Genomic DNA, 13,232 nt, shown 5'->3' with positions numbered 1-13,232 from the left:
AAACCACAGGAGAACTTTACCTGTTGTTTTAATGGGGTTTTTGAGATAACACACACATGTTTACAGCCCTGTTTGTGCAGCTTTGGGATTGTTTGAATGGATCAAGAGCCTCAACTCAAAAAAGGACCACTGTTTAAGGCAGATACATTTATTAGTTGTTGTTTTTTTTTTTTTAAGTAAAGTATCTGTGTAAACTTTTTAATTGCTTTGGTTTGTTTGTTGGTGACAGATCAAACCAACAGGTGGCACTGTCCTCCCATGTGTTAGTGTTGGTTAATACATGAGGGGCAAGAAAATGGTACACCTAGTTACCCACCAAGGCAAGAGCTGAGACTGAGGTATGTTTGCTTGTCTTTAGCAACGTAGTCACAAAAACTGCCTGCTTGAAAGCAAATTTTACAACTACAAGTGCACAGAGATGATGGTTAACATATTACAAACTGTCAAGAGTCATGTTAGCGATAATTAATGGAAGACCCTGTTCTTCTAGCCTGTGTGTAGAGTCTGAATGGAGCTTATGAGCACAAGCAGGGCGAGTGCTTCTCCTCTCATGCACACAAAACATTCTGTACTTGAAAAGGTCAGAGGTCACATAGTCAGAATAAGACGGGTCCTTGTTTTGATGCTTTGAAAATGCACAACCACACGCACACACACAAATGCACCAAACACAATAACACACACACACAAAGCCTCTATCCATGCAAGTCCATGGCAGTAATGTCAGTTTAACTGTGAGGACTTGTAAGAAGGAGAAGGAATACTGAGATTTGTCCTTTTTTGTTGCGTGTCACGGTGCTGAGATCATGACTCATCGGAGGTGTGTCCTGATCCCTGGTGGTTTGGGGTTCACTGTAAAAGAACAAGGAGGAAGAAAAACAGAGCTCAGCAGATGAGACTACAGTGCTGAGAAAAGAAAAGCTGAGGAGTAGTAACTTTGCTTTGTGGCTACCACTGTTTTCTTTGCTGGGGTAGATCCGTGGGAAAGGCTTGAATTCATCGGGTGGGGGTAAGTCTTCTACAGGGTGGAACTGGAACTTTGATTCAAAGTCATCCGCTGGAGTAAAGAAGATGCAGATTAGAAGTTTCTACCCTTTTTAAAAAAAAACAATGTCCTTCTGCTGAGCAGCAAAAGCTAACTTTCAAAGTTTACATAAAAGTTATACATTTGAACAATAAAAATCCTTTTAAAATCTTACCTAAGCTCTGAAGATGTCCATTCCTGAGACTGGATGGGGGCATGGGAGGAGGTGGAGGAGGAGGAATGCGGGTGGACAACTCTGTGGTGGGGGAACGGGCGGGGGGAGCAGGAGGAGGAGCCAGTCGACCCACACCTGTTAATAAGTGGGCATCAGAAGAAAAAGAACATTTAAAATAAAAACTAAAAATATACATTTTATGGAATTTTGATTCAGCCTGGATGACCTCTGATTTCCTGCTTCTAAATATAGAATCTAAGGTTATTGTACTTTGCCGTATAAATCTTAGAAATATAATGTTGAACCGGATGCTTACTCTGAATGGCATTATCTTGGCCTCCAGTAACACTGTGAGGAATCTTGGATTTCTTTTTGACCAGGATATGTCCTTCATTGCGCGTATTAAACAAACACGTAGGACTGCTTAGTTCCATTTATAAAATATCTCTAGAATTAAAAATATCCTGTCTCAGAGTGATGCTGAAAAACTAGTTAATGCATTTAAAACTTCTAGGCTGGACTACTGTAATTCATTATTATCAGGCTGTCCTAAAACTCCCTGAAAAGCCTCCAGCTGAACAAGAGTATTGAAAGCAACAAGAAAGTGAGAGTATATTTCTCCTATACTGGTTTCTCTTTACTGGCTCCCCTGTTACACCCAGAATCAGATTTAAAATCATTCTCCTCACATACAAGGTCTCGAATAATCAGGCCCCATCATATCTTAAATCTCGTCTGAAGACTCACCCTTTCAGTTTGGCTTTTAAACCCAGTATAGAATGGTAATTTCATTTGGATTTCATTGCCTTTTTATATTGTTACTGTTATTTCAACTTTTATTTTATTTTTAGCTTTTATGTTTTTATTGTTTTAGTTCCGTTCAGCACTTTGGTCAGTGCTCACTGTTTTTAAAGCGCTTTTTAAATAAAGTTGGCTTGGCTTAAAGACCTCTTAATACCGTATCACCCCAACAGAGCACTTCACTCTCAGACTGCGGGCTTACTTGTGGTTTGTTTGGTATTTAAAAGTCGAATGGGAGCGGAAGAGCCTTCAGCTTTCAGACCCTTCGTCTGTGGAACCAGCTTTCAGTTTGGATTCAGGAGACAGACACCCTCTCTACTTTTAAGATTAGGCTTAGAACTTTCCTTTTTGATAAAGCTTTTAGGGCTGGATCAGCAGTCCTAATACCTGTTTTTCTTTCCACTCACAATGTGTTTATACACCGCTCTGCATGTAATCATTAGTTATCATTAATCTCTGGCTCTCTTCCACACCATGTCTTTGTAACGTCCTCCTCCCCTCACTCCCAACTACTCACGGCAGATGGCTGTCCCTCCCTGAGCCTGGTTTTGCCAGAAGTTTCTTCCTTTTGAAAGTGAGTTTTTCCTTCCCACTGTTGCCAGTTGTTCATAAGGGCTCATCTAATTATTGAGATTGTCTCTGTTTTCTCTGTATTATTGTATTGCTCTTTACCTTACAATGTAAAATGCCTGAAGGGAACTGTTGTTGGGATTTGGCGCTATATAAATAAAACTGAATTTAACTGAATTAAATTGCTTTTGAGAAGCTTCGAGTCTGGCCTGTAGACACTGGAGAGGAATAGAGAAAACACTGTGGAAGGATAGACTTCAGAACCTAATCAGCACACCAGCTGTGATATACACTCATTTTTCTGCACAAAGATAAACCGGGTGTCACCAATTTTCCTATTTTCATTTCATGCTGGTTAACTGCCTATAACTGCCTACGTGTTTTGTGCAAGAAGGGGTTGTGAGAATGGAGGAAGGCTGCTTTTGACTTTTGTATTTACTTTTATCTCTTATACAGTTTTATGTCGTTTTTATGATGTGAGTGATCTTTGCACTGTTGAGATTGAGGCTAATTATGCTGTACTTGTTGCATGTAATAGTGGCAATAAAGATATTCTAATCTACATGGATGGGTTTAAACCTGTCTTCTTTCTTATGGCAAAAAGGGCTTGACTCCTCTGGTACAAAAAGATACCAGATTCTATTGAACTTTGACCCTCTCCAAAAAATGACGCCACTACTTACCTGATTTATCTCAGTAGACACTTCCTAATGAGTTAATTACCTTAACCATTATGTAATCCACATTTAGAGTAAAGTATGGCTAGGTATGATTTAGGATAAGATATTGTCCCTTGGTCTCTCAGTCAGGTCCTCCACCTCAAACATCATGTCCAGTTTTAAAAAGCACATAGCAATGGTGAAACTGCTCTTGAAGCTTGGGGCTTCACAACAACCCTTCGCTAACCAGTCGGTGAGGTCACAGTAGCTACTTCCATCTTTTACAACTATTATTGGGAACTTTCTTAGGCCACACCCTTAGCTGAACTTGTTTTCTGATCTCTAAAACATTGCTTCAGCGCAATCGTTTTCTTTCAGATTTTCTTTTAATTTTCCTTCTTTTTATATCATCACCATTAATATATCGAGTCAGCTCCATTTACATGACTGAATCATTTCTCGCATAAAGACAGAATTCAAAAGATTTTCCAAAGGCATGAAGCAGTGGTTTAAACTTTTTATCTTTCATACAGACTTTATCCGTTTCAATTATGGAAAAAACATGTAACAGGCAACAGGTTTATATTTATAAACACAAGTGGCATTAAAGAAGCATTTTTACATCCTGTTGTCCACCTACCTGCACTCCTGGGTATAGCTGGTGGCCGTCGCGTGGGAGCGTTGCAAGGGTATGAGGGAGGCAGAGAGCGCATTGCTGGGGAAGGCACTGGAGCCACTTTGGGTGGTGGTGGAGGTAGGGTAGACGGGCAGCTTGGAGTAATGGAAGGTGGCAGAGAGGGAGGCGGAGGTGGGGGAGGCGGTCCCAGGGGGCTGTCCCGAAGAACAGGGAACCTTGAAGTTTCAGAGTAGACTGCAGATGAAGGCGGAGAGTAGAAGTACCCCGAAGAATGGTCCCCTGGGATAGTTGACAGAGGCTGGACAGTTGGAGGCGGTGGTGGAGGAGGAGGAGCAGGAGGAGGAGAGGGCTGGGAGACAGATGAGTGTTGCGAGTGCTGGATGGGGAGCCACATGGGCTTGGTAGTCTGGGATGGAGGTGGAGGTGGAGGGCAGGAGGGGAGAGGGGGAGGCTTGTTACCTGGCCGGTCCTGGAAGGCCTGAGGCGGGGGAGGTGGGGGAGGAGCAGAGGGAGGGGCAGGTGGAAGGGGAGTGGAAGGAGGGAAAGGCGGCGGGTGCATGCTGCTGTGAGAGGGGGAGGGAGGAGCAGAGGCCGAGGGGGCGAGTAGGCGGTGGACGGAGGTTTGGATCTCCGCTTTCCTGTCGGGTTCAGGGAAGCTGCTGGAGTCGGCCGATGAAGGAGGGTTCCACAGAGGCTTCAGAGAGACTGATGAGCTCGATCGAGACACTTAAACAGAACAAACACACCCAAGAGGAGCCATTTGAAAGGGAAAAAATGTTATTGTGACTACTGACAAATCATAAATATATCTATGAGCAAGAATATGACATTTTGCACCAACCTCTGGTTTTGCCTGCTAGGTCTCTTTGTCCTGTAGGCCTGAGAGTGGGGAACCCTCCAGCAAATAGCCCACTCAATGATGGCCCCACGGGTGCCATGCCACCCGATGAGGCCTGAGAAGTGCCAGCATTTCCAGATAAATCTCCTGTGCTAGCCTTGGAATCTGGGGAACGCCATATGCACACGTTAGTAATGAAATAACAGCAGTGCAAAGGCATGAAAGCTTAATAAATCATGTGGTCAATCACAATATTTGGTCTAATATCATTATAAATGTATTCACTACATAACATTGTATATCTTATAAGCTCATTCGTTTTGTCCCAATAAGAGCTTGTTTTTAGTGCTGGAAAAAACCTAATGAAGCTAACATCAAAAACTCAAACATGTGCAACTTTCACACCACCACACTTACCTAACCTCCCAATATTATTAGCCCCCTGAGAAAATGACCACTGCTGTGCAATGATGTGCTTTAACTTTGTAATGCTCAAAGCTTTTAAAAATCAAGTTGAAACTGAAGCTTCCAATTTACATAAATTGGAAGCTTCAGTGAGGGGCTGAGCTGTTGCTTGATTAAAGCATCATGCCAAAATCAAAAACAAATCAGTTTAGACTTAAGAAAGAATTGCTGATGCTTACAAAACAGGAGATGAATATACAAAGTTATCACCACCATTCTCAGTGTCAAGAAGTCCAGTGAGTGCTATGTATCATTAAAAACTTCAAAGAGAGCCGCACAGTACAGAACAAGTCTGGCAGAGGTAAGAAGCAAAAGATCTCAAAGAATCTGATACTGATGAATGACTGTAGTCAGAAACTGTCAGACTGTCTCACGGAAGATATTCACTAGAACCCTGCACAGGAATAGAGTCTGAGGTTACAGAACAAGAAAAACTCAACTTTTGCAAAAGAAACACCTTCAGGCCAGACTGGAGTAGGCCAAGTACAACCTGGAGAAAGATTTTGTAAACTGGAAACATGTCCTTTAGTCAGATGAGATTAAACCAGAGCTCTGCTTACTCTGCTTAAGTTTGGAGAAAGAAGGGAGAGACGTACAACCCAAGAACAGGGTTCCCAAAGTGAAACACTGCGGTGTGGGTGTTATGTTGTCGGGACCCTTCAGTGCATCTAGGAATCTCGCCAAGGTGGAAGGAATCATGAAGAAATAAGAATGTGTGAAGATCTTGTAGAAAACCTCAAGCAGTCAGTAGCAAACCTGGAAGAACCTCCAGAAGACCAAAGTCAACATTGCTGACTGACTTGAAATCTACTGATAATATGTGTGTTGAACTGAAGACCCTGGTAGTTTTTCTTTTTGTAAAACTATTTTTTGTGCAAAGTCAAATAAGATAAGCATCCAAAAAAATAAAACTACAATGTTTAGAAAAGCTATGTTAAAATCCCTTGCTCTGTTTAAAAGGACTTGGAAATTAAAAATTTCAGAGGGTCCTAATGATCTTGTCTTCATCTATACACATAAAGTAATTAGTTACTGATTACTTTTTTCAAGTAACTTGACCAACACTGCACACAGCACGCACGCATATCTGTTTCACAGTCTTTAGTGATATTGCACAGGGTGTGTTGAGTGGTGACAGTGCACAGTGTTTTTGCCTTTTCTATTGTGTCAGTGTATATAGTACCATCTGTCTGTTCTTCCTGCGTCTTAATCAGCTATAGGGCATTCCTTCCTGAAGCGTGCACTGGCCTTGTGAGTTCAAATATAGCACAAAGACACCAAACATCCCCCAGTCTTCTCCCCTTCTTTGTCCTTCACTTTAATATGTCGAGTGTTTCACGAGAACACATCACACTGGCATATTTCAAACTACAGACACACACTATATGAAGCACCCATTCACCTACGAGAGTGGCTGAGTGGGCGCTACTGTGATGTAAGGATGTAACATTTAGAGAAAACAAACTGAGTGTGTCTGTATATGTGCAGGCTATAGGATGGTCATGTTGTGGGACCTACTATTGACGACGGGGGCGCTGCGGTCGTTGACCTGCGTGACTTTCTTGAGCTTGGTTCCTTTCTGGATGTCTGCCAGCAGGGCATTCCTTCCACCACCTCCTCCTCCTCCGCTAAACTGGACCTTGGGAGGATCTAATGGACACTGAAGAAAAACAGAACAAAAAGAAGTAAGAGTGGAGAGGATCACTTTTTTGTTTTTGCAGACAGACCTTTACTGCTGTATCCAGAATCTACTGAGCCATGTCTTTGCCCTGTTCGCTGGCTGCAGCAGCTCATTTAACAAGAGGACACTATGAGCCTGCTGGGGTAACGTAACACTCTTTTGCCACTGACAGCCTGCTGTCTGGGTTGTGTGTGTCTAAGTCAGTGTGTGTGTGTGTGTGTGTATACTAGCTCAATTAATAATGCAAATGAGCTCCAGATGGTCGATGATCAGCAAGAAGAACACAATGAGTGTTTGCAATTGCATAAGAGAGTTGCTGGAAGAATCTTATACCTGTGGCAGGGCAGCACTGGGTGGCGGTGGGGGTGGCGGGGCTGCTGGTGGAGGCGGAGGGGGAGGTGGGGGAACCGGCATGCCTCGGCCTCAAATACCTGGAGAAGACAAAGCGCACTCTATTGCAGGAAACCCTGTATGCAGTGCTTCGAGGGTTTTTTATTCGCTCCGCGTCAGAAGAAGCTACTGTGTACTGGGTGCATTCGATGACCTGTCACCCTCTTCCCCTGAACAGGAAGAGTTTTCACCACCATACAGCACAAAACAGGAAACAGCAAAGCGCTCCATCCTCTCCAGAGAAATCTGACACATCTCCTCCTTTTCCCACAATGCCCCATGGCAGATTACTTCAGGCTAGAACAATGGAGAGTGTTGTGTGAACAGTAATGGACCCCTACCCTTTATTCGAGTCAGTGTCCAAAGGCATTTACTGCAGTAACTGTATGGAAGTTCATGGAAAAGAAATTAAGGAAAGTCCAGAGGAAACAACAACAGTGTCCCAACACACTGTTCTATTCTTTTATGTTTCAGGTTGTACTGAGTGTAACTGTGCAAAGAAAGCTTTTAAGAGCTACTGGTTCAGTAATCAAAGCCCCGCTAAATGTCCACTACAACAGCGTTCCAGGAAACAGCTTGTGTACAGAGTCATGTCACATGTTTCAGCTTCTACAGCTTGTAAATGGTCCACAGTGACAGTCGCTGACATGTCCACCCACCATCTTGACATCATGCATTTTTGATAAGCTGTCTTCCTCGGCTGACCGGCTGAAAACAGCCTGAGGTTTGTGCACAAACCTCAGGCTGTGGAATTTGCACATGCTCCTCTTTAGCAATTTAATAAAGCACACAACAGAACCTGTTTTTGTTGAACACATCTCTCTTGTCGTCTGGGGGAAGAGAACTAAGCACAATTACTCAAGTACACTATTTCAGTCCAAATTTAAACTTGTGTACTTTATTTGATGGTTTTATTCAGTTACAAGTTCCCCTACACTTTCAATCCATTGATCTCCAAATGGCGTAATTAATTTTTGGATTGGTTTGGGAACATTTGCTTACTTCTTATTCCATTTAAAGCCTTGTTGTATGAGACAGGAGAAGCTGGAAACACAACTGTTTTCCAACATCAGGATAGTTTCACTTGTTGGAAATAGTTTTCAAACATGTAAACATATGATGACCTCATAATATGGTTCTTTATTGTGGATTAAACAACTAAGCAGCACAGAAAGTATATTGAAATTACCTGAACTGTTAAGCTTTAGTGCCATAAAATGCTTAAGTTATCCAAAGACAAGAGATATTAAAAGCACTGTCAATAAACATAAGTGCACAATAAGTGCTTTTAATTAAGTAATTTTATGGCTAGCAAATACCTTTACTTGAATATGTTTTTGTAATGGAAGTAACGGATCTGAATCACGCTACTGGTATTCTGTCTGTGTGCAGTTCATGCTTTCCCTCTTTGCAAGTGGCAGGCTGTCCTCTGTTGCTATTTCTATCTTCATAACTGTGTCAAGCAGCCTCAGTGACACTGCCAGTTTAGCTCTCTAAAGGGGGGAAGCTGGACACCGGTCAGATGAGGTCTTCCAGAACAGGTGGGGAAGTAAGTGAGGTGAGTACACCTCTCACAGCAGTTGTTGCTTTTCTTTGTACCTCAAGTATGAGCTTAATCTTCCCCAGAAAGAAGATCTGATATGACAGCTGCTGCAGCCAAAAAAAAGATGGATCACACTTTTTATTTTCTAGTAATTTATTTCCATATTTTATAATCGTTACAAAAATCCCAACCAATTTGTGATACGTCTTCACAAAGAATGGCTAATTTTGCAAACCCAGCCCAAGAATAACAGCCAGGATTAGCACAACACAGTGGTTTTAAGTAATGTCCATGTATGTTTTATTTATTTATGTTTTTATATTATTCATTCATTATTATTATTATTCACTCATTATTGCCCATAAAACTTCCAATACATTTTTGTAATGCAAAATGTATCTGAAAGGACATTTTAAAAAAAGGGTGTGTACACTTGATGCTCCATGCCTGTGCAGGGAGCTCGAATAAATCCAATTCATCTGCTATAAACATTTCTATTTGGACCTGCATTTTTAAACATTTCATTACAAACTTCTGTGAGAATAAAAACATTAAACCGTTACATGCAAAAGTGCACTCGTTAAGAAATCGCCCTACCTTCAGAAAATGTCAGAACTTCACCTGTTTGCAGAGAGAACTTCAGTGTGGTCCGTTAGCGCAGTGCCCTCTTCATAGCGGGACACTTGTGAGAAAGTTTCCAGGTTATATTTAGTCAAATGAGGACACTTCGTATCACACGCCTGGGTTGTGGTGCTCTTGCAGATATCTTAAAAAGTTCCACAAACTTTATTTTGCTTAATTTTTGAGTTTATAGCGGAGACGCTGACGACACTGCAGCACAACAGCCCTGGCTGTTTTCGGTTTATTCTCTTGGGAGCGCAGCGTCGGGGGCGCACAGAGTAAAGCCACACCTCACTGCTCCACAGTCAACGACACAGAGACACACACAGAGAGAGAGAGAGAGAGAGAAGCAGGATCAGTGTCCTTGGCTTCGTCCGTGCTGAAGGAGCCAAAAGACTTTCCCTCTTATTGAGTTACACCAGTGGAAGGAGACAAGCATTGTGTATCCACGACTGTGGGTTCTGACTGCGCGGTAAAGACGTCTGAAGTAAATTCTTTGCCCCCTACAAAACTACAGTTTGTTTTTTCTAAGTATATCTTCCTCCTGTTCATTGCAGTTTGTTGCTGTATGACAGTCTACTGGCGGTACATTATTGCCCCTTGTGTTGAAGATATGGTATTACAAGTCGGTCTTATTCATTTGTGCACCCACAACTTCACACTTACACGTTTAACTGTTGCACTTTAGCAGCTATGAGACAGCCGACAATAAATATGGTGTCATTGTACGTGACAAATAAAATTTGAATTTGAATTTGAATTGTAAAAGGTATATCAATTATAACCTTTGACATGCACTGTGCACACACACAGATACACACCTTAAACAGTGACAGAAGAATGCCGCGACACTGGCATACTCCTCCTTTTAACTACCTGTGACTCACACCTGGGCTTAACATCTACTACCTGCTCTATTTAATTAGCTGTAATTCCTTGTGAGTGCTTTTTTTAGACATTGTGATGAGAACACACAAGGTTGTCACTCTCAACACAGCTGCCAAATTTACTGACATGTTTTTAGGTGGGGTGTTTTTTGCTTTACTCCATCTTCAGATTTTCTTATTTATTTCCTTATTTGGTGTTATTGTTGTTGTTGTTGATGGGCTTTTCTGTGTTAAAGTTGTTTTTAATGGGGACGAAGAAGCAAACTTTGCACTGCGTGGGTTAATCCATCAACAAATGGGGATTCGTGAAGCACATAGACACACACCAATCAGCTGTAGCAGATGTCAGATTTATTTCTCATATTTTGCCTTCATGTAAAACTATTCAGAGGCCATCCAAAAGCAGAGAAGTCTTAAAAAGAAATTAACATCACTTCCTTGTCCTCATTTCAACTGCCTGGATATTTCAGCAGTGATGGCTTTGCTAAAGGCTTTGTGCAATACGTCAATTTGAATCCTTCATTGAAGTATTTTATGCATTTTGCTGACAAGTTTTGTGCATCTGATTAAGCGCTGCTAACAAACCATTTTTCTCTCTCTCTGTTTTCTTCACACACACACACACACACACACACACATAAAGGAACCATTTACACCTTCATAAACACCCTTATAGCCCTTATAAAAAGCACTGTAAAATTATTGTTACACATATCCTTCATTATTAGGTTTATATTATTAGATATTATTTTCTATTAATCTTATTACAGAAAAAATGTAAACATTTTATGAGCAGTTCCTTCCTGAAACACATATGGAGCACTGAAAGGAGAAAGGGCATTCCTGTTTTCTAAGTGTAATATTGCTGACACTGTTTTTTTGGCTTTCTGGCAAAGTGCATCAACAAATGTCTAAAATCATCCTTTTTTCCAGTATTGGGCTAAAACTTGAATGCTCATCGTCTTCATTATCACCAACATATAAAAAAAGAAAAAAAATCAGCAGAATTCCTGGCATGCTTCATGAGAGTGAAACATCTTCATAGACCTTGATTTCTTCTTCTCCTCCGTCTTCAAGCATCTCTGTAAAGCAGTCTTTGATCGCCCGGCTTTTTACTCCTTGCTGTCACCGTGCATCCTCTCTCCCAGACGTCACGTTCTCTTTCTCTTTCTGCTCTATTGGAATAGTTGTACGGATCTTCTTCTTTTCTTTGAATCGGCCTGAGCGCGATATATTCATGTTCCTGCGACAAGTCTGCTCATTGAAGACCGAGTCCAGTCGGGAGTCGTCGAAGGTTTCATCGCTGAGCAGGCTGGAGCTGTTGTTGGACACCGGCTGGGAGGCCTTGGAGGCTGCAGGAGAGGATTTTGCCCAAGGGTCAAAGTTCACATCAAAGGCTTGATCCTTGGGGGCCTTTTTCTTTGGCAGGAATGCCTTCCACCATGGGGTCCTCTCTGTCATCTTTGACTAAAGGGATGCAGTGACCTGTAAAGAGGAACGCAACCCATCAATAATTTTTAAGATTTTATCATCTTTTACAGTATTTGTCCTTTAATATAATCCAATTTGAGGGGCCAGTTTGTCATTCTTTTATCATATATACATATATATATATAGTTGGTTTAGTATTCATGCTGTTCTACAGCCTTATATCTACTCTCATAATTACTACAAGTGTAATTTCTGTTTTAATGTCTTAAATTACACTTTACCTAAATGTTTGCCTGTCTACATATATTTTAGATGAGTGAGAGGTGTCTTGCCAACTAATCCTATGAATAACCAGTGTAACCATATTTAGCGTCGCTGTAAAACTGGTTTAATGAGTCTGAGAGTAGAAGTGCAAACCCAAACCGAGATTCAAAGGCGATCAATACGCAAAAAGGACTCAGAAACACTTATCCTACCTGTGTTGCAAGAGGTGGCGTGGACAGTTAAAACGACCCTAATAAAAGTGTCAGCGTCGGGCTTTTAATCGTGACGAGCTATCTATAAACAGCATTCGGTGTCCTCTTCTTTACTGGTGCAACACCTGGAACAGCAGTGACAACAGTCCTTCAAAGGTTCGTAGACGTATCCATCTTACGCACGAGCCAAGTACTCTGTCTCCTTAAACTTCCCAGCAACAAAACCTTTTCTTTCTTTTATGTTTCTCTTATCAAACAACTCCGCTCTACTCCTCAGCAGTTCTTGATAAAAGAAAACAAATGAAGTGACAGACTAATAAGGAGCGGCTTACACTAAACCAGCAGGTTTCCGCCTCCGAAACTTTGATGAAGAAACACCTGTCCTCCATCCTGATTGGATTGGACCCTTTGCGCTTGTCACGTGAACACGGTTCAGGTGAATACATTGGGATGGTAGGCGGGGCGTGTCGTTGCACGGCAACACGACCCACGGGATCGTACAGCCTCCTCAGTAACAAAAAAGAAAAGAAAAAAAGAAGAAGATTCCTTTGTCAAAGCGGCCCAACCCTAAGCCAGAGAGCCAAATTACGTTTCAGTGTTTGGACGTCCTGTTTTTTAGGCTCTGGCCTGTCGTGCAAAGGAGAAGAATGAGGTAGTGAAACGTTTATTCAACGAGTTAATAGCGCAATTAATACCCGTCGTGGCTGGATTGCTGCTCGGTAGCGTTCAGTTCAACCGCATGGATTTAAATTATAGCCTGAGTTAAAAATCATTACATTTCAGGTGTCTATTGACGTCATTTTACTGCTCTAAACGTGCGCTAGTGCTGCTGTAAATTCAAATTTAATGGGAACAGTTTGGCTCTCCGCCAGATTCATTCAGTTTCATCCACCGAGGCACTCTCATGTGTTCCTTCCGGGTACATTTGCTTGTCCCTGCATTGTAGTTTGTCTCTGGAGTCTGTCAGTAAGGCTCAATGTGTTATAATGTTACAGTTTTATTACTATTTCATTATTATTATTCATTAGAGGCTC

General features: G+C 41.8%; 3 protein-coding genes across 6 annotated transcripts in view; 1 reads left to right on the top strand and 2 right to left on the bottom strand.

Annotated features, from left to right (window-relative positions):
- Positions 1 to 12: 12 nt before the first annotated feature.
- On the bottom strand, positions 13 to 9,695 carry wipf3 (WAS/WASL interacting protein family member 3). Of its 2 annotated transcripts, none has more exons than XM_005728782.2 (8): positions 9,381 to 9,695; positions 7,184 to 7,281; positions 6,688 to 6,829; positions 4,708 to 4,869; positions 3,870 to 4,592; positions 1,200 to 1,334; positions 953 to 1,057; positions 13 to 852 (listed from the first exon to the last, which is right to left on the bottom strand). In XM_005728782.2, exons 2-8 carry the CDS (start codon positions 7,262 to 7,264, stop codon positions 812 to 814), a joined length of 1,389 nt encoding a protein of 462 aa, XP_005728839.1. In that variant the 5' UTR covers positions 7,265 to 7,281; positions 9,381 to 9,695; the 3' UTR covers positions 13 to 811. The 2 variants fall into 2 exon arrangements, with proteins under 2 accessions (XP_005728839.1, XP_005728840.1); XM_005728783.2 differs by having other exon boundaries at positions 956 to 1,057.
- A 1,721-nt stretch (positions 9,696 to 11,416) lies between these two features.
- Positions 11,417 to 11,752, bottom strand: LOC102197556 (proline-rich protein 15-like). The gene has a single exon (XM_005728915.1). The coding sequence runs from the start codon at positions 11,750 to 11,752 to the stop codon at positions 11,417 to 11,419; it is 336 nt and encodes a 111-aa protein (XP_005728972.1).
- A 933-nt stretch (positions 11,753 to 12,685) lies between these two features.
- oxnad1 (oxidoreductase NAD-binding domain containing 1) overlaps positions 12,686 to 13,232 on the top strand; it is a 19,241-nt gene continuing 18,694 nt past the window's right edge. For all 3 annotated transcript variants that reach the window (XM_005728780.2, XM_013909762.1, XM_013909761.1), the window contains exon 1: positions 12,686 to 12,850. The gene's annotated coding sequence lies outside the window, so the exon portion shown is untranslated. The remainder of the gene's footprint in view (positions 12,851 to 13,232) is intronic.

Source organism: Pundamilia nyererei, unplaced genomic scaffold (assembly GCF_000239375.1).
Source record: "Pundamilia nyererei isolate P.nyererei 1_Seehausen unplaced genomic scaffold, PunNye1.0 scaffold00030, whole genome shotgun sequence".
Lineage (NCBI taxonomy): Eukaryota > Metazoa > Chordata > Actinopteri > Cichliformes > Cichlidae > Pundamilia > Pundamilia nyererei.
This window is presented reverse-complemented; position numbering and strand designations above follow the sequence as displayed.